The 23,501-nt window shown below is 43.5% G+C and overlaps 1 protein-coding gene across 4 annotated transcripts in view; it reads left to right on the top strand.

Moving 5' to 3' along the window:
* CPAP (centrosome assembly and centriole elongation protein) overlaps positions 1-23,501 on the top strand; it is a 66,320-nt gene that overhangs the window by 9,963 nt on the left and 32,856 nt on the right. For all 4 annotated transcript variants that reach the window (XM_051850674.3, XM_008259955.5, XM_051850675.3 and 1 more), the window contains exons 2-8: positions 4,407-4,910; positions 6,128-6,251; positions 9,002-9,298; positions 15,002-15,098; positions 16,195-16,297; positions 16,421-18,071; positions 21,360-21,492. In XM_051850674.3, coding sequence (XP_051706634.3) covers positions 4,470-4,910; positions 6,128-6,251; positions 9,002-9,298; positions 15,002-15,098; positions 16,195-16,297; positions 16,421-18,071; positions 21,360-21,492 — 2,846 coding nt within the window. In that variant the 5' untranslated portion in view covers positions 4,407-4,469. The remainder of the gene's footprint in view (positions 1-4,406; positions 4,911-6,127; positions 6,252-9,001; positions 9,299-15,001; positions 15,099-16,194; positions 16,298-16,420; positions 18,072-21,359; positions 21,493-23,501) is intronic.

Here is a 23,501-nt window from a genome sequence, read left to right as displayed (position 1 = left end):
TTGTATGTCTGTTTTTCTATCTTTTATATGTTTATTTTTTTAGACCTAGTTAACAAGTGAAATGCGTGTTTGCCTCCAAATTGCCATTTTTCATTTCTCTTTGGTTTTTAAAATTTTATTTATTTATTTGAGAGGTAGAAAGAGAGAGGGAGAGACTTCTGCGCCCATAGTGATGCTGGTGCTGCAGGCTGGGCTTTAATGCACTGTGCCACAGCGCAACCCCACCCCCACCCCCTTTTTTTTAAAAGATTTATTTATTTGAAAGAGAGTTACGGTGGTGGAGGGTGGAGAGGGGAGGGACAGAGAGAGGTCGGTCTTCCACCTACTCGTTCACTTTCCAAACGGCTGCAATGGTTGGGACTGGGCCAGGCTGAAGCCAGGAGCTTCATTCAGGTTTCCCATGTGGTTGCAGAGGCCCAAACACTTGGGCCCATCTTCTGTGAATTCCATTCTGCATCCAGCTGCTCATAAAATGTCTTTACTTGCATGTCTGTTAGACATCTTAAATTTTCTGCTATTAAACTTTTTTAAAATTTAAGAAATATTTATTTGAGAGAGCTACAAAAAGAGAGTGATAATTAGAGTGAGCTGTTGGTCCATTCCCCAAATATCTGCATTGGCTAGGGCCTACCGGCCAAAGCTGGAAATCAGGAACTTGATTTCAGGTCTCCCACATGGATGGCAGGAACCTGATTCTTGAACCATCACTCCTTCCTCCTGAGGGTCTGAATTAGCAGGAAGCTGGAGTCAGGAGCTGGAGCCAGGGATCCTACCCAGGTACTCTAGTGTGAACTGTGGGTATCTTAACCACTAGGCTAAATGCCTGTCCCATAAATTCGGCTGTTTATCTCTTATAAACCTGTTTTTTTTTTTTATTTTTATTTATTTATTTTTTGACAGGCAGAGTGGACAGTGAGAGAGACAGAGAGAAAGGTCTTCCTTTGCCGTTGGTTCACCCTCCAATGGCCGCCGCGGCCGGCGCGCTGCGGCCGGTGCACCGCGCTGATCCGATGGCAGGAGCCAGGAGCCAGGTACTTCTCCTGGTCTCCCATGGGGTGCAGGGCCCAAGCACTTGGGCCATCCTCCACTGCACTCCCTGGCCACAGCAGAGAGCTGGCCTGGAAGAGAGGCAACCGGGACAGAATCCAGTGCCCCAACTGGGACTAGAACCCGGTGTGCTGGTGCCGCTAGGTGGAGGATTAGCCTAGTGAGCCGCGGCGCCGGCCATAAACCTGTTTTGTCTTCAGTCTTCCTTATCTCAGTAAATGGCAACTCTGTTCTTCCAGTTGGTCATCAATGGCATTGTAAGGAATGAAGTGGAGGAGCCCAGTGACTTTCAGAGGCAGTTAGACAATCAAGGAGGGATGGTTGGTGATGCAGGCTGATCATTAGAGATTAAAATTGTGTTTTATGTTAGAAGCAGGAAGGGAATAGTGTGGAAGAAAAAATAATCAATTACATATATATGTGTGTGTGTATATATATTTATATATATGGATATGTATACATAATACATATATGTACTCCAGGCCCAGTGGGTTTCATAGGAAAAGTGTTCTGAGGAAAGAGAAGGATGCTTCCAGAAGCTGTTAGGTTAATTGGGGGATTTGCTAATGTAGGAAAGCTGGGGATGCTTAGGAGCTGGAAACAAAAGAAGGCGTGGGGATTAGCATGTAAGAGGTGAAGGGTGGCTTGGGAGAAGGGGACTGCTTGTGGTGACTGATAAAAGTTTAAGTACAGGGCCGGCGCCGCGGCTCACTAGGCTAATCCTCCGCCTAGCGGCGCCGGCACACCGGGTTCTAGTCCCGGTCGGGGCGCCGGATTCTGTCCCGGTTGCCCCTCTTCCAGGCCAGCCCTCTGCTGTGGCCAGGGAGTGCAGTGGAGGATGGCCCAGGTGCTTGGGCCCTGCACCCCATGGGAGACCAGGAAAAGCACCTGGCTCCTGGCTCCTGCCATCGGATCAGCGCGGTGCGCCGGCCGCAGCGCGCCAGCCGCGGCGGCCATTGGAGGGTGAACCAACGGCAAAAGGAAGACCTTTCTCTCTGTCTCTCTATCTCACTGTCCACTCTGCCTGTCACAAAAAAAAAAAAAAAAAAAAAAAAAAAAAAGTTTAAGTACACAGATTAATCCTGGAAAAGTCAAGGTAGGGCAGTGGTCATGATGGGTTCCTGGAGGGATGGGTCATTGGTGGGGGCATCCTGCAGATGAAGCATTAAGAAGTGTAGGTGGCTGGTCCTACTCTGCCCATGGTAGCTGTACAACCCATGTCTTCTCCTCCACCTAGTCTTTAATTTTACACACAAGGACTTCCTGTCCACCTTGTCTATACTTGCAATCTCATGGTTTTTATTTTTCTTCTTAGCACTAATTACTGTTTTGTATACTATGTAATTTATGTGAGTGTGTTTTTCTTTTCCTTTTTTTTTTTTAAAGATTTATTTATTTATTTGAAAGGTAGAGGTGCAGAAAGGCAGAGAGAGAGAAGAGTCTGATCTTCTATCTGCTGGTTCACTCCCCAGATGGCCACAATGGCTGGAGCTGGGCTTATCTGAAGCCAGGAGCCAGGGGCTTCTTCCAGGTCTCCTATGTGGGTGCAGGGGCCCAAGGACTTAGGCCATCTTCTGCTTTCCCAGGCCCTAAAAGAGCTAGATCGGAAGCAAAGCAGCTGGGACTCAAACCGGAACCCATATGGGATGCTGGCACTGCAGGTGGTGGCTTTACCAGCTAAGCCACAGCGCCGGCCCTGTGAGTGCGTTTTTCCCAATTGCACTCTCACGTATTTACTGCTTTGTATTTGAGCTCTAAAACAATATGTGGCATTGAGTAAGAACTCAATGAATGTTTGCTCGTTGAGTAAAATCAGACATATTAAGGGGAAAGAGCTTATCTCCTCTGTGATGTCCTATTGAAGCTCACTCATTGCACAATGACAGAATTACTGGGAATATTTTAAATTCTGATAATTCAGGTAAAGTAGCACAATGTAATTTTATTGTTGAATGTCCAATAAACAAAATATATCTTAAGTACTAAATTTAGTTTTCAATCCAACCTTAGTTCTGATTTATTTTTCACTTAATTTTAGTAAATGTTTATCAAGTTCCTCCTTTCAGCCAGGTATGAGGCTAGGTAGCGGTGAATATGCAGATTATCTTCAAGGAACTCCACAGCTTGGTAGATTGTGAGCTTGAAAGCAAGATACCCCTTGTCAATGAGAGAAGGGCTCCAATAGTGAAGTCAGAGCCCTCTTAGAATATGGATGAGAGACTGTCTAATGGTGAGAGGTCAGGAGAAAGAAAGATGGGGCATAAAGGGACATTTGGGAAAACTGCTACATAGAGCCATGGAAAGAGGTGATAACTTTTGTTCTGGAATTAGGAAGAGAATGAGTGTTTAATGTGGTTTACATTTGACATTGATAATGGCTTTTTTTTTTTTTTTTTAAGTTTTGTTTATTTGAATGGCAGGGAGAGAGAGATCTTCTATCCACTGGTTCACTCCCCAAATACCTGCAGCAGCCTGGTGAAGCAGGAGCTAGGAACTCCATCCAGGTCTCCCACATAGATGGCAGGGGCTCAAGTGCTTGGGCCATCATCTGTTGTGTTTCCAGGTGCATTAGCAGGGACCTGGATTGGAAGTGGAGTAGCCAGTACTCAAACTGGCACTCTGGTAAGGGAAGCCAGCATTGCAAGTGGTGGCTTAACCTGCTGTGCCACAGTGCTGGCCCCAGTAATGGCTTTTTAAAAATTCAGAAACTTTCAGGATGTTTTAGTTCCCATAGTTTTAGGTCAGCTGATCTAGCACTTTCATAATATCATTATACAATTGAATAATTAGGAAGGGAGAAGCCGGCGCCGTGGCTCAATAGGCTAATCCTCCACCTTGCGGCGCCGGCACACCGGGTTCTAGTCCCGGTTGGGGCACCGGATTCTGTCCCGGTTGCCCCCCTTCCAGGCCAGCTCTCTGCTATGGCCAGGGAGTGCAGTGGAGGATGGCCCAGGTGCTTGGGCCCTGCACCCCATGGGAGACCAGGAAAAAGCACTTGGATCCTGGCTCCTGCCATCGGATCAGCGCGGTGCGCCGGCTGCAGTGGCGGCCATTGGAGGGTGATCCAACGGCAAAGGAAGACCTTTCTCTCTCTGTCTCTCTCACTGTCCACTCTGCCTGTCAAAAAAAAAAAAAAAAAAAAAAGGAAGGGAGGAATTTTAAGTTTTTGGTCCACTGTATTTGGACATTTTGAAGATTGAACCAAACCCAGGTAGCTCAGTGCTCAATTTCTTTGCTGGTTAAAGGCTTTTATATATGAAATGTTGACTGTTTTCATGTGAGATTGAGGTTTGGGTTAGTTTTGGGTAGAACATGTAGTAGTTTTGATTAATAGTTTTTCTGTCTATCTTTTCATACAGGTTTTGGAAATCAACTCTTCTGGCTTTTACACAATTTAAATATAATAGTGTCATTGCACTGAAATGTTCCTGACGCCAACCTCAGAGTTAAACAGTGGGCAGAACTTCTTAACCCAATGGATGACCAATCCTTCCCGGGCTGGGGTCATATTAAATCGTGGATTTCCTATTTTGGAAGCTGATGAAGAGAAGCGAGCAAGTGCAAACATTTCTGCCGGCTTTCCTATTAAAGCCACACATTTTTCAAATAGCTTCACCTTCCTTAGTGAAGAAGATTCACTTCATGAAGGGCAGAAGTTGGAATCCAACAGCACTTACAGACCACACTCAGATACACCTGAAACACGCACCGTCTTCCCTTTAATTAAAAATGGATCACAAAGTGTGACATGTCAGGATGTTTCCAGACACCAGGAAGATAACAAAAATGACTTTATTCCAGCCCTTGTGAGTGAATTCAAAGAAGTGGCATATAAAGACCCACTTTTTAAAAAACTAGAACAGGTACAATAGGATTTGGCTTTATATGTATTTGTGTTATTGCAGATTTCTTTTGATGTGGAAGTCATCTGTTCCATGTCCTCATTTTTTCCCCTTTACTCTGAAATCCTCCAAATAACCGACTAAGCCTTTTGTCTAAAGTGAAACATTAAAATGCTTTTTTTTTTTTTTTTTTTGGTAAGATAGGAGAATATCTCACAGTTAAAATAACAGTGTTAAGTTGTTTCCTCATTTGGTAAAGACTAAGTTAGAAATAGTTGATCAAGTATTAAAGGAAAGAAGTTTATGATGCCTTGATACGTATTATATTTCAAGAACCAAATGATTCAAGTGGCTTCTTGTATTTCTTGGAGATATAATTTCCCTCATAAGAAACTGGATTTTAGAGTTTTGGTGGCTGATTTAGTTACTGAAGGGTCGGTCCCTTTCTGAAACTTTTTTAAAAAATATTTATTTTATTTATATGAACGAGTTACAGAGTGAGGTAGAGACAGAGAGAGAGAGGTCTTCCATCTGCTGGTTCATTCCTCAAATGGCTGCAGTGGCTGGAGCTGAGCCAGTCTGAAGCCAGGAACCAGGAACTTTTTCTGGGTCTCCCACATGGATGCTTGGGCCATCTATCACTGCTTTCCCAGGTGTATTAGCAGGGAGCTGGATTGGAAATGGAGCAGTTGAGACTTGAACCTGTGCCCATAGTGATGCTGGGATGCTGGTGCTGTAGGCTGGGGCTTTAACCCACTGCGCCACAGCGCCTCCCCCCACCTTTTAAAGATTTATTTATTTGAAAGAGAGTTACGGTGGCGGGGAGTAGTGGGGGAAAGGGACAGAGAGAGAGAGGTCTTCCATCTGCTGGTACACTTCCCAAACAGCTGCAATGGTTGGGGCTGGGCCAGGCTGAAGCCAGGAGCTTCATCCAGGTTTCCCATGTGGTTGCAGAGGCCCAAACACTTGGGCCCATCTTCCACTGCTATCCCAGGTGCATTAGCAGGGAGCTGGATTGGAAGTAGAGGAGCAGGGACTCAAACGGATGCCCATGTGGGATGCCTGTGCTGTAGGCAGAGGCTTAACTTTCTTTGCCACAGTGCTGGCCCCCTCTCTGAAACTTTGTATCAGGGAAGATACAAGAAGGAAGATGGGAGAGATTAAGATAAATGCTGGCAATAAGGGTCTTTTAAGAAGTGTAGAGTTGGTTTAATAAAGTTAATTGTATGCTTGAACAGCTGAAAGAAGTACAACAGAAGAAACAGGAGCAACTGAAGAGGCAGCAGCTGGAGCAGCTGCAGAGACTCGTGGAAGAACAGGAGAAGCTGCTTACGATGGTGTCTGGGCCCCACACGCTTCCTGGTGTGTTTTGTTTACATAGAGCCTTCAGTAGTATCATGTGAGACAGTGGCATGTACTTCTTATCTTCCTTCGTTTCACAGGTTATCTCCACCATTCCTCAGCCTATGTTGCAAAAGTTCAGATGTATTTAGGGGCCAGGCAGATACGCATGAAGTGGTGCTGTAATAGAGTTGGGACAAGAGGGAGCGCTGGCATTCTGTGATGCATGTGCCCTGCTTAATAGCTTTCACATGAAAAATAAAAATAATCATAATAAAAAAGGCCCAGTAGCAGAAAAGCCAAATTTGGCCTAGAGCAACCCCTACCTGATCAATGAAAACTATTTGGGCCATAAACATAAATAAGTAAATAAGTAAATAAATAAATAAATAAATTTAAAAATAAACTAACCAGCCATTCTTGTCAGCCAAACTATGCCAGAAATGTCTGTAAAGTAAATGACAGTATTCTGTCGTTGCTATGTCAGTGAACAGAAAGCATCTTGCATTTATGAGGGGAAGACTGTTGAAATGTGATCAGCAGTAGTTGAAATCTTGAAATATATATATATATATATTTAATTTATTGATTCAGAGGCAGAGAGAGAGAAGGATAGACAGAGCTCCCATCTGCTAGTTCACTCCCTAAATACTTACAATAGCCACAGGTGGGCCAACCTGGGAACTCAGTCTGGGCCTCCGCTGTGGATGGCAGTAATCAGATTATTTGAACCATCACCATTGCCTTCCAGAATCTGCATCAGTAGGGAGCTGGAGCTGAGACTGTAACCCAGACACTCTGATGTGGGATACAAGCATCTTAACTACTAGGCCAAATGCCCGACCCTTGAAAAGTCTGTAGGCTATACATAGTAGTAACAAAAGTATTTAAAATCATGACTTGCAATGATAAATTTTATATTGAAAGAGAGAATATATCATCAGTCTACTGATGTACTCCCCAAAAGGCTACAACAGCCAAAGCTGGGCCAGGCTGAAGACAGAAACTAGGGACTCAATCTAGGTTTCCTATGTGTGTGGCAGGGACTCAACTTCTTGAGCTGTCACCTGCTGCCTCCCAGCGTGCACATTAGCAGGAAGTTGGAATTGAGAGCAGAACCGGGATGCAAACCCAGGCACGCCCATGTGAGCCGCAGGTGTCTGAAGTGGTGTCTTAACTGCTATGCTAAATGCCTGTCCCAGTGTTATTTTTTAAGAGACACATTTGACTGGTTCAGAAAAGTGCCTATTCAGAGATTGCAGTGGGCATTGAGGATATAGAAAAAACATTAGTAAATTAATATGTTAAGTGTGGCTAAGTGGGAGGGGGTGGGGAGTAGTGAAGAGAAATTGTAGCAAGTGAGGAATGTTTTAGGAAACGTAGATGCTTATCTTGGAGACTATAGAGGACATATGGATAGGTAGAGCATTGCTAAATCTGAAAATCCAGAATCTGAAATGCTCTAAAAATCTGAACCTTGTTGAATACTAAGATTCTCAAAGAGTTTTCCCTTTTGTTTTTGCACCCTTAGTGCCTCTTTTATAAAGGTGATTTTAGGGGCCAGTGTTGTGGTGCAGTGGGTTAACACCCTGGCCTGAAGTGCCAGCATCCCATATGGGCATTGGTTCTAGTCCTGGCTGCTCCTCTTCCAATCCAGCTCTCTACTATGGCCTAGGAAAGCAGTAGAAGATGGCCCAAGTCCTTGGGCCCCTTCACCCATGTGGGAGACCCGGAGGAAGCTCCTGGCTCCCAGTTTCAGATTGGCGTGGTTCCGGCTATTGTGGCCATCTGGGGAGTGAACCAGTGGATGGAAGACCTCTTTCTCTTCCTCTACCTATCTCTGTAACTGTCTTTCAAATAAATAAAATAAATCTTAAAAAAAAAAGGTAATTTTGACCTAGAGAGCTGCTTCTGGGTTTCCCATGTGGGTGCAGAGGCCCAAGCACTTGGGCCGTCTTGGCTGCTTTCCCAGTGCATTAAAGGGAGCTGGATTGGAAGTGGAGAAGCTGAGTCTTCTTATTTTTTTTTTTTTTTTAAGATTTATTTATTTATTTGAAAGTCAGAGTTAACACACAGAGAAGGAGAGGCAGAGAGAGGAAAGGTCTTCCATCCGCTGGTTCACTCCCAATTGGCTGCAGCGTCCTGAACTGCGCTGATCCGAAGCCAGGAGCTTCTTCTGGATCTCCCAAGCAGGTGCAGGGGCCCAAGGACTTGGGCCATCTTCTACTGCTTTCCCAGGCCTTAGCAGAGAGCTGGATCGGAAGTTGAGCAACTGGGACTTGAACCAGCGCCCATATGGGATTCCGGCACTGTGGAGCTTTACTCAGTACACCACAGCGCCAGCCCCCATAGCGCTGGCCCCCACAGTTCTGTGTGAGTTCCAGAACTTTACGGGCAGTCTAAAGGGGAGTGTACTTTTACAGGCAGGTAGAGTTCAGATCGCTGGCATAAGTCTGCATTGGTGCTGTGTGGGACTTTTCTGCCACAGGCTGCAAGTTGACAGCTGCTGTGGAGTGTGCTCTTGGAGTTAGCAGAGCTGCAGCTCTGCCATACGCATGCTGTTTGCACAGGAAGTGTTCTGTAAATATACTGTTACTTAAAGTTTGGTGATGTTCACTCTGGAATTTTAAAATTTCATGATTTTGTTAAATACCTTTTCCTAATGAGAAAAAAATATTTTGAAGAATATTGTGTGGGTGGAAGGTCCCTAGTAGGCAGAACACAAAATGTTGTAGAAAGGCATTAACTTTGTTGGTGTTCTTAATTGTAAGCTTTGGCTTTACTGCCTGATGATCAGAGCCAGAAGTACAGGTCACCAGGAAATTCAGCTGCTGGAGAGAAAGCCATGCCCTTCTTACCATCTTACATCTTCTCGAACCAATCCCAAGAGAAAGCTCACACTTCTGATATTTTACCTGATGAACAGAACAACTTGTGTAGAGGTACCTTTCAAGATGGACCTATCAAGCACTCAAAAAGTGCCTCTCCCAGTTTGTTCTGTGAGGCCCAGTGTCGAGAAGCACTTGTGAAAAATGATTCGAAGGAAGAAAACCATAACCATGCTACAGGTGAGTTACTGAGTTACATTTCTGTCTTCTGTACTTGACTAACAGGGTTGCCAAGTTGTTCTAAGATAAGGGAAGGCCTTTGTGTGGCTTTTCTCATCTTTGGCTTTAATTGTGAGGTTCCACATGCTTCACAGCCACCAAGTTTGAATTGGAATGAAAGCTGGGCTAGGATCTGACTTTGTAAGAACAATCACAGTGCTCATGCTGACTCTAAACTTTGCATAGTAACACGAGGTCTTCAAAAAGGAAAGCACTGTCTGTACTCTGATGTTGATTTTACCTGTCCATTTTTAGTCTTAGGCTTAAAATCCTCTTGTCTCTATTCTGGTGAGTCCTTTTTTTTTAATTTATATTTTAAGGAATACAAATTTCATAAGTACAACTTTAGGAATATAGTTATTCTTCCCACCATATCAGCCCTCCCACCCACACTCCCACCCCTCCTCCTCCTCCTCTCTTTCCCTTTGCCAGTCCCATTCTCCATTAAGATTAATTTTCAGTTAACTTTGTACACAAAAGACTAACTCTATACCAAGTAAAGATTTAAATAATTCGTGTATACACACACACAGAGAACTGGTTTTACAGTTAATTCTCAATATAACTCATTGAGGACAGAGATCCTGCATGAGAAGTTAGTGCACAGTGACTCTTGTTGTTAACTTAACAATTAACACTCTTATGTATGATGCCACAAACTCCATCAGTATTTGGACAAGGCCATAAGCAAAATGGAAGTTCTCTTCTCCCTCTAGAGAAAAGTACATCCTTCTTTGATGGCCACTTATTTCCACTAGGATCTCTCACAGAGAACCTTCATGTAGAACATTTTTTTTTTAAGATTGATTTATTTACTTGAAAGAGTTACACACACACACACACACAGAGAGAGAGAGAGAGAGAGAGAGAGAGGGAGGGAGAGGGAGAGGGAGAGGGAGAGGGAGAGGGAGAGAGAGGTCTTCCATCCACTGGTTCACTCACCAATTGGCTCCAACGGTCAGAGCTGTGCAGATCTGAAGCCAGGAGCCAGGAGCTTCTTCCAGGTCTCCCATGTGGGTGCAGGGGCCCAAGGACTTTGGCCATCTTTTACTGCTTTCCCAGGCCACAGCAGAGAGCTGGGTCAGAAGTGGAGCAGCCGGGACACGAACTGGTGCCCATATGGGATGCTGGCCCTGCAGGTGGTGGCTTTACCCACTACGCTGGCCCCATGTAGAACATTTCTTGCCAAAGTGTGTTGGCTTTTTATGCCTAAAATGCTCTCATGGGCCTTTCAGCCAGACCAGGAAGGGCTGATTAAGGGCTGATTCTGAGGTCAGAGGTGTAGCACATTTTTAAGCATCCTTTGTAAGGCTGGATGAGTGGTGACAAATTCTTTCAATTTCTGTTTGTTATAGAAATTCTTTATTTCACCTTCATTCATCAATGAGAACTTTTCAGCATACAGTATTCTGGGTTGACAGTTTTTTTCTTTTGAGATTTGGACTATGTCTCTCCATTCTCTCCTAGCCTGTAGGGTTTCTGATGAGAAATCAGCTTTGAGTCTCATTGGCATTTCTCTTGTGCACATTTTAGAATCTTTTCTTTATGTTTTCCTGTTGAAAGTTTGCCTACAATGTGTTGTGGTGAAGATCTTTTCCGGTCATGTCTATTTTCTGGTCATGTCTATTAGGCATTCTAAGTGCCTTGTGTACTTGGATGTTCCTTTCTTTCTCCAAAGTAGGGAAATTTTCTGTAATAGTTTCACTGAATCGGCCTTCTAATCCACTCTCTGTTTACACACTTTCAGGAATTCTGAAGACCTGTATGTTGGGCTTTTTGATAGTATTCCATAAATCTTCAATCTTCAACACTATTTTTAATTTTTCTTTTAACATTTCTTTTTTTTTTTTTTTTGATCTAAGACATTTCCAAAATTTGTCTTCTAGGTTGGATATTTTTTCTTCTGCCTCACCAAGTCTGTTAAGGCTTTCCACTGTATTTTTATTTGACATGTTGAATTCTTTATTTCTAATATTTCAGTTTGATTTTATCGTCTAAATCTCTATTCATGGTCAGTGCTGCAGGGTGAGGTGAGTATCCAGGGTGACCCCCAAGTTGGGTGTAGTAGATCTCCTCTGTTGTCAGCAGGGGGCAGTGTCTGTTCACCTCTGTTGGTGTAATCACACCTTCACCTCTCCTCCAAGGTGATCAGTGCCCAGGGTTGGCCAATGGTGGATGGAGCACTCACCCACACTGCTGCATGAATCACATAAAGGATCTGTGCAGTCCTCAGTGTGAGCACAGATCCCACTGAAGTGACCCACCCCAGGCAATCAGGGAACTCTGAGCCTCCGACACCCCACACAGTCATTGCCCAGAGACCCAGGTATACTTTGTGCCCTATAATGCAGTCAGAGTTCCCACAGTCTCAGCACACAAGGCTTCCCCCAATCACAGAATGCAAAGGTTCTGCTCCACCCCACTAGCCTGCCCGTCCATGGAGCAAACAGAAGCATTCCCAGAGCCAGCTTCCTGTGGGTGTTTCACCTTGGCCATTTGAGCTCTAGAGCCTGTGGTATGTTGACAGTCTGGGGGCACCTCACAGTCCTAGGCGGATGCCCAGCTCCCTGTTGACCCTCCTAGCCAGACTGAAAATCAGTGGGCTATGTGGATTTTTCCCTTTGGTAAAATCCCCATATCAAATATGTGCACAAGAGCTGCTGTAGATGCTACTGGTGTTAAAATGGCGCCTTCTCCCCACATCCCCATTGCTGGGAGCACGCAGAAGAGCCTCTGCAGCCACTGTTGGTGTTATAGTGGTGCCTTCTCCCTGCCTCTTTCTGGACCTGCACATAAGCACCACCACAGCTACTACTGGTGTCAGAATTGTGCCTTCGCTCCTCAGGTACCAGGTGCCCTTGTTGGAGGATGGGTAGAAAGGAACATGCTCTTTTACTGCTAGGTTGTGCTGGTACCCTGTCCCCCATTAGGGCTCCAGGCCAGACTCAAAGATAGTGTGTTCTGCCAGGCTCTCCCCTTGGCAGTGTCAGCAGTGGTGTGGGCTGCTGCAGTGTGCTCTCACCTCACTCTCCAAAGCTGGCGCTTCCTCCGGCTGTTGGCTTTGGGGATCGTGTGTTGTGTCTGCGCTTGTTGCTATTGTCTGCACCTTTCATGCTGATTCACGGCATCCCTCTTCTGCAGAATTTCCACTGAAGATTTCTCTCCAACTCTCACCTGGGCCACTTTTTTGCTACTATTTTACACTAGCCTAAAGCAGTACATTCTTTCCCTATTGAGCCATCTTGGAATCCCTCTTTTTCTTCTTTATTATACAATATAGTTCCCTAATTTTTGGTGTTTTTTTTTTTTTTTTTTTTTTTTTTTTTTTTTTTTTTTTACAGGCAGAGTGGACAGTGAGAGAGAGAGACAGAGAGAAGGGTCTTCATTTGCCGTTGGTTCACCCTCCAATGGCTGCTGCGGCCAGCGCGCTGCGGCCGGCGCACCGCGCTGATCCGATGGCAGGAGCCAGGTGCTTCTCCTGGTCTCCCATGGGGTGCAGGGCCCAAGGACTTGGGCCATCCTCCACTGCACTCCCTGGCCACAGCAGAGAGCTGGCCTGGAAGAGGGGCAACCGGGACAGAATCTGGCGCCCCGACCGGGACTAGAACCCCGTGTGCCGGCGCCGCAAGGCGGAGGATTAGCTTAGTGAGCTGCGGCGCCGGCAGTTCCCTAATTTTTAAGTGTTTACCTATTTTATTCATTTGAAAGGTGGCGGGGAGAGGAACAAGAAAGAGAAGTAAGGAGACAGAGATCTCTCATCCACTGTTTAACTCTCCAAAGGCCTGGAAGTGCCAGTGGTAGGCTAGGCCAAAGTTAGGAGTCATGTGAATGGCAGGGACCCAATCACTTGAGTCATTACCTGCTGCCTTCCAAGGTGAGCATTCCAGGAAACTGGAATGAGGAGCAGAACAAGGACTTAGACGCAGGCACTCTGATATGGGATGTGAGCATCTCAAGCCGAGTCTTAACTGGTGCACCAAAGCCGCCCCTCCCACCCCCAGTCTTTTTTTTTAAAGATTTATTTATTTATTTGAAAGAGTTACATAGAGAGAGGAGAGGCAGAGAGAGAGAGAGAGAAAGAGAGGTCTTCCATCTGCTGGTTCACCCCCCAGTTGGCTGCAGTTGGCCAGAGCTGTGCTGATCCGAAGCCAGGAGCCAGGAGCGTCTTCCAGGTCTCCCATGTGGGTACCGTGGCCCAAGGACTCAGGCCATCTTCCACCGCCTTCCCAGGCCATAGCAGAGAGCTGGATTAGAAGTAGAGCATCCGGGACTCAAACTGGCGCCCATAGGAGATGCCGGCACTGCAGGTTGGGGCTTTAACCCACTACGTCACAGCGCCGGCACCACCCCAGTCTTTTATTTTAGAAAATTTCAGATATCCAGAAAAGTTGAAAGATCACTACAGTGATTACAAATGATAATCACCTAGATTCAGCAGTAAATATTTTGATGTATTTACTTTTTTAATATATTTATATGCAAGGGATCTTCAGAAAGTTCATGGAAACTGTATTAGGAAAACCGTGCATGAGTTTCAAAGTTTTGTTGCACTAAGCTAAACATTTTAATTCCATTTTCCATGAACTTTTTGAAATACTCCCTTATGTATCTATGCTTATATATCTGTTTCTAACTGTATCTGCATGTAATTTGCTGAACTGTTTCACTGAAGGTAATATGCAAGCTTTATTATAAGTGTTTCAGCATTTATCAAGTAAAAATTAGGACATTCCTGTATAAAACCACAATACCATTATTATATCTATGGAAATGAACAGTAATTTTGTAATCTCCAAGAACATTTTGGACTTCTTCCTGTTATCCTAAAAATGTCTTTTAAAAAGTTTTTTTGTGAATTAAAAATGAATCTTGGGGTCGGCGCTGTAGCACAGTGGGCTAATGCCCTGGCCTGAAGTGCCAGCATTCTATATGGGCGCTGGTTCTAGTCCTGGCTGCTCCTCTTCCAATCCAGCTTTCTGCTATGGCCTGGAAAAGCAGTGGAAGATGGCCCAAGTTATTGGGCCCCTGCACCCGTGTGGGAGACCTGGAAGAAGCTCCTGGCTCCTGGCTTTGGATTGGCACAGCTCTGGCCATTGCAGCCATCTGGGGAGTGAACATTGGATGGAAGACTTCTCTCTCTCTGCCTCTCCTCTCTGTAACTCTGACTTTCAAATAAATAAATAAATCTTAAAAAAAAAATGAGTCTTAATGAAAAATGGAATGGAAGAGGGAGTAGGAGGTGGGATAGGAGTGGGGGTGGGAGGGCAGGAATGGGGGGAAGACACTATATTCCTGAAAGTGTACATATGAAATTTGTATTCATTAAAAAAAACCTTAAAAAATTTAAAAAGTTTTTTTTTTAAAAGACGGATCTGTCAAGTTAATGCATTACTTTTGGTTGTTAAAACTCTAAACCATTTTGGTCTAGAAATGCTTCCACATTTTTTTCCCCATGATGTTATCTTTTTGAAGCATATCAAGTGTCATAATTGGGATTTTGTAGTTTTTCCTTATGATACTAAAGAAATTCTTGAGTATTGTAAAATTGTTGATGTATTATTTTTAATCACAATTTTTTTAGCATAATAACTTGTAAGATTCCTTTGTCTTAGGACTTTAATCTGGTTTTTTTGGGACTGAATTGCTTTCTAATTTTTATCCTAGGAGAAAGTTTATCAATGACAGAACAGATTCTGGAAAGGAGTGATGTGAATTTTAAAAAGATTGGTGATTCCTCAGAAGTCATTAATATTGAAGAAAGGTATTGTTAATGTTGAAAGAAATAAGAAATGTAGCTGTTTGTCATTGTTAATGTTATTATTGAGCTCTTTCTGTGAAATAGCTACACTTGATTTCAATTGAATATGCTTTTGAATATAAAGATAAAACCTCTCATGCTGGTGGCGACAGAAAGAGGTTAGGAGAGTAAACTGGTTACAGGAGCTTTGATACAGCGCTAGAAGAACAGAACAAAGATATTTTCACTTAAGAGACACATCTGGATAAATGTAATCTCACATAGTTAAATCCTGTTTTTGGGCCGGCGCCACGGCTCATTAGGCTAATCCTCTGCCTGGGGCGCCAGATTCTGTCCCAGTCGCTCCTCTTCCAGGCCAGCTCTCTCCTGTAGCCTGTGAGTGCAGTGGAGGATGGCCCAAGTGCTTGGGCCCTGCACCCGCATGGGAGACCAGGAGAAGCACCTGGCTCCTGCCTTCAGATCAGCGTGGTGCACCGCAGCAGCCACTGGGGGGTGAACCAACGGAAAAAGGAAGACCTTTCTCTCTGTCTCTCTCACTGTCCACTCTGCTGTCAAAAAAAAAAATAAATAAATAAAAAAAAAAAATCCTGTTTTGAAAGGAGAAAAATTAAGTATTGAAGTCTCACATTTGGTGTCACTTATATGTTATAATTGTACAATTATATAAAAATGTTGTAAAGATGATTTTTTAGATAGGTTATTATATATTTTAAATGTTTTAATGTACTTTATGGCATAGGTAGAGTGACTTTGGTGGCTATTTACACTAAGGTCCTTTCTTAGTTTGAAAGAGACAAATTCAATGAATTTTTTTTGAAATAAATTTTAAAGTTATATAATGAATATATCACTCAAATTCAATCTGCAGTCACTGGATAGGTTTCAGAAGGGATCTTGATGACCCCCCAAATCACATGCAGAATATTAAATATCTCTGTGTTTTTTAGGATTGCTGCTTGTTGCTTTTATTGGATTCTCAAAGGGGGTCCTTGACTTTGATTAATTCTCAGTGTAGTCAAGGATGTCTGTCAGGCACATTAAGTAAAATAGTAGCACATTGTGATTTGTGTGCTAAATAACTATTATTTTTTCTGATTAGGCCTATTAAAGCTGCTATTAGAGAAAGGAAACAGACATTTGAAGACTACTTAGAGGAACAAATTCGGCTGGAAGAACAAGAACGGAAACAAAAACAGCTAAGGGTTAGCATCTGTATTATTTTGAATAAATTATTCTAAGTCTTTAGAGATTTGTTTATAATTTGTTTTAAAAATGACTTTGAGATTACTTACTAGAATTAATTCAATCATTGTCCTTTAATTTAGGAAGCAGAAGGACCATTGCAAATCAAAGCAAAACCAAAACAACCATTCTTAAAACGAGGAGAAGGTTTAGCTAGATTTACAAATGTTAAATCTAGGTTTCAAAAAGGGAAGGAAAGCAAACCAGTGACTAACCAGAACACTGCAGAAGACCACTCTGTGTTCAAAGTGGACAGACAGCGGTTCCAGCGGAAAACTGCTCTTGTAAATAAAGAGCTGTGTACGGAGAGCCGTGCTGTTAAAAAGGACAATGGAGTTCGGACCAAGAGTGTTCCTGTTGCACTCGGTCAGAAACTCCAAGTGCCTAAAAGTAATAATAGAAAAAGTCTCTCTCCGTCAGGATTGAAAATTCAGGCGGGAAAGAAATGTGATGGACAATTGAGAGACCAGATCAAAGTAGAAAAAAAGGTTGAATTTACTAGCAAGGAAAATGTACCTGAGGGTACAAAACCTTGTGATACTGGTTGCAGAGTGTGGAATAAAACACAAAGGAAAGACAGATTGCCACTTCTACCAGAGCAGCTCAGCTGCGTGGCTTCTAAGGACCCAACGAGTGATACTGTGAAAGAGATGGAATCTTCTCTTGACATTTCTCTTCAGAAAAAATTAGAGAATTGGGAAAGAGAAAAGGAAAAGGAAAATTTGGAATTAGATGAATTTTTGTTTTTAGAGCAAGCTGCTGATGAAATATCATTTTCTAGTAATTCCTCATTTGTGCTGAAGATCTTAGAAAGGGATCAGCAGATCTGCAAAGGTCACCGGATGTCTTCCACCCCTGTGAAAGCCGTGCAGCCAGAGAAGGCACATCTGGTGGATCCTGTTAGTCAGAGTAACCACAGTGAGGGTCCCGGCCACACTGCCCATGAAAGCAAAAGTGAGTGTGAGGTGGCACCCAAGCCACTGGGCACAGTGACCCCACCTAATGGACTGAGAGAACAGGCTTGTAAAATCAAAAGGAAAGCCTGCCAAAGGAACTCTTTGAGCAGTTCTGAAAGCCAAGCTGCATGGGATGCAAGTGATGATGAAGGTGTTACCAACAGTGACAGCGGCACTGACTCTGAGGAGCAGCTTGATGTCACCATAAAACCATTGACTGAGGAGGGAGAAAGGAGTCTCGGCAGCATGGAGGGTAGCCCACACATCTGTGATGGCAAGGGGCCTTTCAGGGATACTCAAACTCAAGAAGATAAAAGAGATGTGGATCTGGATTTGTCTGATAAAGATTATAGCAGTGATGAGTATATCATAACAGAAAACGTGAAGAACAAGGAACCTGAGCCCTCACGAAGACCTTCATCTCTAAGTATGAGTAAAATCGACTTTGATGATGAAAGAACTTGGACTGACCTTGAAGAGAGTTCATGTAAAAATGATGCTGTCCTTGAGGATGAAGCCATTTATGGGATACCCCAGACACGTGCCCTTAATAAGAGTGAAATCTGTGTCCTGGACAAAACAATAAAGAGGAAGATTGCACCAGTCAAGAAGGGAGAAGACTCACGCCAGGCAGGCAGGAGCAGAAGCCCTCCTCCTGTGTCGGATCTCATGATGAAATTCTTCCCATCTTTGAAACCAAAACCGAAACCAAAATCAAAATCAGATTCACATTTGGAGAACGAACCCAAGTTAAACATGAGTCAAGACCAACCACCTGGTGAGTCAGCATGATAAAATATGTGTTGGAATGTTAAAAATTCAAAATTTATTTTACTGCCATGCTCTCAGAATGCTTACAATCCTAACCTTCGTTGTTGCTCAGCAAGAGTTAAATTAATGATTGATTTGTAAAACTTTGATTTGTTTTGTTGGTCTAAGTAAAGTAATAGTCCCTAGTATAAGAGATTCAGATGAATTATGCCTTCAGGTTCTTCAAACTTAAACTTGTGTTTTAACCTTCCTAAGGCTCTAAGAGAAATTACTTTATTATAAAGTGAGATAATATTTAAGTTTCTTTTACAGCCAGGGTGCATTCCAAGTAATGGTTTATGTTACTGGGGTGGGGGTGGGGTGAATCTCTTTGTGCACAGATTTTTGTGACTGCTAAAAAATTATTTTTGTGCACCTCTTATGTGAGCTTGCCAAACACACCCAAGAAGGACTAAAACAATACAGCCATCCCGCTGTTTCTGTGGGAAATGTGTCCTAGGACTCCATGTGGATGCCTGATACCCTGGAGAGTACTGGATGTCTATATATGCTGTGTTTTTTCTTTTTTAAAAGTTTATTTATTTGAAAGGCAGAAATACAGGAAGAGAAGGGGAAAGAGAGAGGGAGAGAGGGGGAGAGAAAGAATTGATCTTCCCTCTGGTGGTTCACTCCTCAAATGGCCACAATGGCCAGGGCTGGGCCAGGCCAAAGCCAGGAGCCAGGATCTTCATCCAGGTCTCCCATTTGGGTGCATGGGCCCAAATACTTGGGCCACCTTTTTCTGCCTTTTTTTTTGAAATATTTTTCATTTATTTGAAAGGCAGAGCTATAGAGAGGCAGGGGTGGGGGGGAGAGGTCTTCCATCCATTGGTTCACTCCCCAGATGGCCGCAGTGGCTACTGCTGATCTGAAGCCAGGAGCCAGGAGCTTCTTCAGGGTCTCCCATGTGGGTGCAGGGGCCCATGGACTTGGGCCATCTTTTACTGCTTTCCCAGGCCACAGCAGAGAGCTGGATCAGGAGTGGAGCATCCAGAACTTGCACCAGCATCCATATCGGATGTCGGAACTGCAGGTGGATGCCTGACCTTGTACATCACAGAGCCGGCTTCTGTGTTTTTTCTTATATGTATATTATTTGCTCTTAAAGAAATCACTTAATGGCTTCTCTTTGGCATATCCAGATTGCCAGCAGCACTACTTTTGAACTTTGGGGTCATTATTAAGTAATGTGAGGGTTAGTTACCTGAACAGAAGTACTGCAGTACTGTGCCAGTTGATTTGTTTACTGAGACTACTGAGCGACTAATGGTGTGTAAGTGGCCTAAATAGCTGAGATATATGGGATGATAATATCCCAGGTGGGACATTGAAATTTTACCATGCTACCCAGATTGCTCTGCAAGTTAAAATTTGTGGATTGTTTATTTTTGGAAATTTCCATGTTCAGATTCTGGTTGACTACCGGTAATGGAAACATGGAAAGTGAAACCCTTGATAACAGCGGGGACTGCTGCAAGATCTAAGTTTCCATCCTTCCCCAGATCTGGTCCTGGTCCCTTTTCCTAGAAGCACGAGCATTGCTGTTTCATTTGTGTGTTGTAAAGAGTCCATGCATATGTGTGCGAGAGAGTGTGTGTGTGGGTGTGTGATCTTTTTCACACAAATGGAAACATACAGTTTTTGATTCTGTCCTCTACCTTGCTTATAATGAATTTGGGAGATTGTTCTAATAGACATACACATCCTCCTCTTCCATTTAAGGACTGTGTAGTATCTGGTTGATGTGGTGGACTTCTCAAATGTACATTGAATAGCTTCCTGTGACATCGTTACATTATGACTGAATACCCAGCAGAGCATAGATGCTTTAGTACATAAGTTATAGCTTCAGGAATTTAAAACAATATTCTGATTTTAAAGGAATACTTTTGTAAAAAGTTTGGAAGTTAAGTAGAGAAGCAAAAGTTTTTATAACTGAACTTTCTAAAGGCAACTGCTACACCATTTTGGGATAGTTCCTTCCAGTGATTTTTCTTATGTATTTTTCAACAACAGAGATATAACTTGCTACATTCTTTTAGCCTTGTGATACAGATCAGATTTATTTTCCAAAAGGGTACTACCAGTTGATAAAATGCTTATTTCAATTGAGGACAGAATATTGACTGTTTTATTTATTTATTTACTTTTGAAAATAGCAAACATACTCAAGGTAAAAAAAATCTTAATTTGTATTTCTTTAATTAGTACTGGAGGGTAAGCTTTGATGTTGGTATTAAATTAGCCCTTTAGATCTCTTTGTGAATTAGTTATTTGTGTTCTTAAACTATTGGTCTTTTAAAAAGTGATTTCAGTGATTTCTTTGTATGTATAATGCTGATTTCTTTTCAGGTTGACATTCTTTTGAAGTAGAATGTTTGTTAAATTTAGACTGGCAGGCCGGTGCCGTGGCTCACTTGGCTAATCCTCTGCCTGTGGCGCCGGCACCCCGGGTTCTAGTCCCAGTTGGGGCGCCGGATTCTGTCCCAGTTGCTCCTCTTCCAGTCCAGCTCTCTGCTGTGGCCCAGGGTGCAGTGGAGGATGGCCCAAGTGCTTGGGCCCTGCACCCGCACGGGAGACCAGGAGGCAGCACCTAGCTCCTGGCTTCGGATTGGCGCAGTGCGCCAGCTGCAGCGCACTGGCCGCAGCAGCCACTGCGGGGGTGAACAAAAGGAAAAAGGAAGACCTTTCTCTGTCTCTCTCTCTCCGTAACTCTGCCTGTAAAAAAAAAAAAAAATAAAATAAATTTAGACGGGCTTCCTCTAGGAGATAGGCCCGTCTAATTTTTTTCTTGAAACTTTTTCTAATGCATTTTTAAAAAAAGTTTTATTTATTTGAAAGAGTTAGAGAGGTAGAGACAGAGAAAGAGTGAGGTCTTCCATTTCTGGTTCATTCTCCAAATGGCTGCAATGGCCAGAGCTGAGCTGATCTGAAGCCAGGAGCCAGAAGCTTCTTCCGGGTCTCCTATGTGGGGTGCAAGGGCCCAAGCACTTGGGCCCTTCTCTGCTGCTTTCCCAGGCACGTTTGCAGGGAGCTAGATTGGAAGTGGGGCAGCTGAAATTTGAACCAGCCCATGTGGGATGCCAGCACTACAGACCGGGGCTATAACCCACTGCACCACAGTGCCAGCCCCTTTCTAATGCATTTTGATGGCATAGGTATTACCATATTCTTGGTTTTTACTGTTAATCAAGCTAGTGTTTTTTGCTGCTGTGAAGTCTTTTGTGAAGTTCCATATTTATGGTCTATTTTATAGGTGACAGTGCTAGATCTCAGATTCTGAGAGAGAAAGTGATTGAACTGGAAACAGAAATAGAAAAATTTAAAGCTGAGAATAAATCTTTAGCTAAACTTCGCATTGAACGGGAAAGTGCCTTGGAAAAACTCAGGTAAGTTTGTATCTGTAAGTTGGGAAAGAAAGCTAGTGACTCATTTATAGCTTTAAGACTATATCTAAGATATTTGAAACATTACAACATTATTTATTTATTTTAATTTTATTTGAAAGACATATGGAGAAAGAGATTTTCTGTCCACTGGTTCACTTTCCAAATGCTCTCAATAGCCGGGGCTGGACCTGGCTGATGCCAGGGGACAGAAACTCCATCTGGGTTTTTTTCTTTTCTTTTTTTTTTTTTGACAGGCAGAGTGGACAGAGAGAGAGACAGAGAGAAAGGTCTTCCTTTTTCTGTTGGTTCACCCCACAATGGCTGCTGCGGCCGGCGCGCTGCTGCCGGTGCACCGCGCTGATCTGAAGCCAGGAGCCAGGTGTTTTTCCTGGTCTCCCATGTGGGTGCAGGACCCAAGAACTTGGGCCATTCTCCACTGCACTCTCGGGCCACAGCAGAGAGCTGGCCTGGAAGAGGGGCAACCGGGACAGAATCCAGTGCCCTGACCGGGACTAGAACCCGGGGTGCCGGCGCCACAAGTGGAGGATTAGCCTATTGAGCCGAGGTGCCGGCACCGTCTGAGTTTCTTATGTGGGTGGCAGGGACCCACGTATTCCTGAGCCATCATTTGCTGCCTCCCAGGGTGTGCATTAGGGGGAAGCTGAATTGGAAATGGAGGTTGAACCCAATTCCAGGCACCCTTATATGAGTTGCAGGTATCCCAAGTGTCAGTTTAACCCACCCCAAAACATTTTTAATTAATCCAGCAAATATGAATGAAAATGAAGTATAATCTGTTACACATATGATTTTTATGTTAAATGACTCAGTGTAGTCCAAGGTGTATTAAAGGGGGAATTCTTTTACTGGTGAGATTGTGAATCAAAGTGGGAATAACAGTCTGAAGCCATGACTTCAAGTGGTACCTTGGCTATTTCATTAGTTTCAGGGCTACTGTAACAAGGTACCACAACCTGGGTGGCTTAAAACAGTAGACATTGATTTTCTCACTGTCTGGAGGCAAGAAGTCCAATGTCAAGGCATCATTGGGGTCATGACATTTCTTCTCTCCTGTGTTTGCTGGCAGTCCTTGGTGATGTTCCTTGGCTTTTGTTTCTGCCTCTGTGGTCACTCGACTGTGTTCCCTCTGTCTTTATTTGGCATGCTCCTCTGTGTGTGCCCATCCTTGTGTCTTTCTCCTGTTTTAACGATAGTGTCATTGGATTAAAGGCCTACCCTACTCCAGAATGATCTTAACTAACATATCTTAAATACATCTACAAAGACCCTGTTTCCAAAAAGATCGCATTCATAGGCATGAGGACTTCAGCTTACTGTTTTGGAGGACACAACTCTACTGACAGTGGTGAGAAGAATGGTGAATGTAGTTTCCCATATAAGTCATGATCTTGCCTGATTTTATTGTGTGGCAAAATCTGAACTGAACTTATATGAGGCTGCCTACATATACATATATGTGTATGTCGGTACACATGAGTATGTATGAGTGTGTGAGTGAATATATGTGCAAATACATGAATGTTTTTAAAAAATTACACTTGTTGTGAGTGTCATGACTTCTGTTGCAGAAAACTGATACATTTAATTCCAGAGTGTTGCCGTGGATCTCGCTGGAGATATTATATAATATATGGCATACAATGTATTTATTTTTGTTATTTAAAAAAAATATTTCTTTTTATTTATTTGAAAGGTGGAGAGATAGGGACAAAGATAGAGACAAAGTTCTTTTCATCTGCTGATTTCATTACCCAAATGCCAATAACAATTGGAATTGGGCCAGGCCAAAGCCAGAAGGAGCCCAGAACTCCGTTGAGATCTCTCATGTAGGTGGCAGAGACCCAAGTGCTGGAACCATTACCTGCTGTTTCCCAGGGTGCACATTAGCAGGAAACTAGAATTGAAATGTGGCTGGGACTTGAATCCAGGTACTCTGATGTGAACATCCCAAGTGGCATTTGTAACCACTGTGCGAAATGCCTGCTCCT

This window comes from Oryctolagus cuniculus, chromosome 9 (assembly GCF_051225735.1).
Source record: "Oryctolagus cuniculus isolate XC-2025 breed Fujian yellow rabbit chromosome 9, ASM5122573v1, whole genome shotgun sequence".
NCBI lineage: Eukaryota > Metazoa > Chordata > Mammalia > Lagomorpha > Leporidae > Oryctolagus > Oryctolagus cuniculus.
The sequence above is the reverse complement of the archived record's forward strand: the minus strand, read 5'-3'. Positions and strand labels throughout refer to the sequence as shown.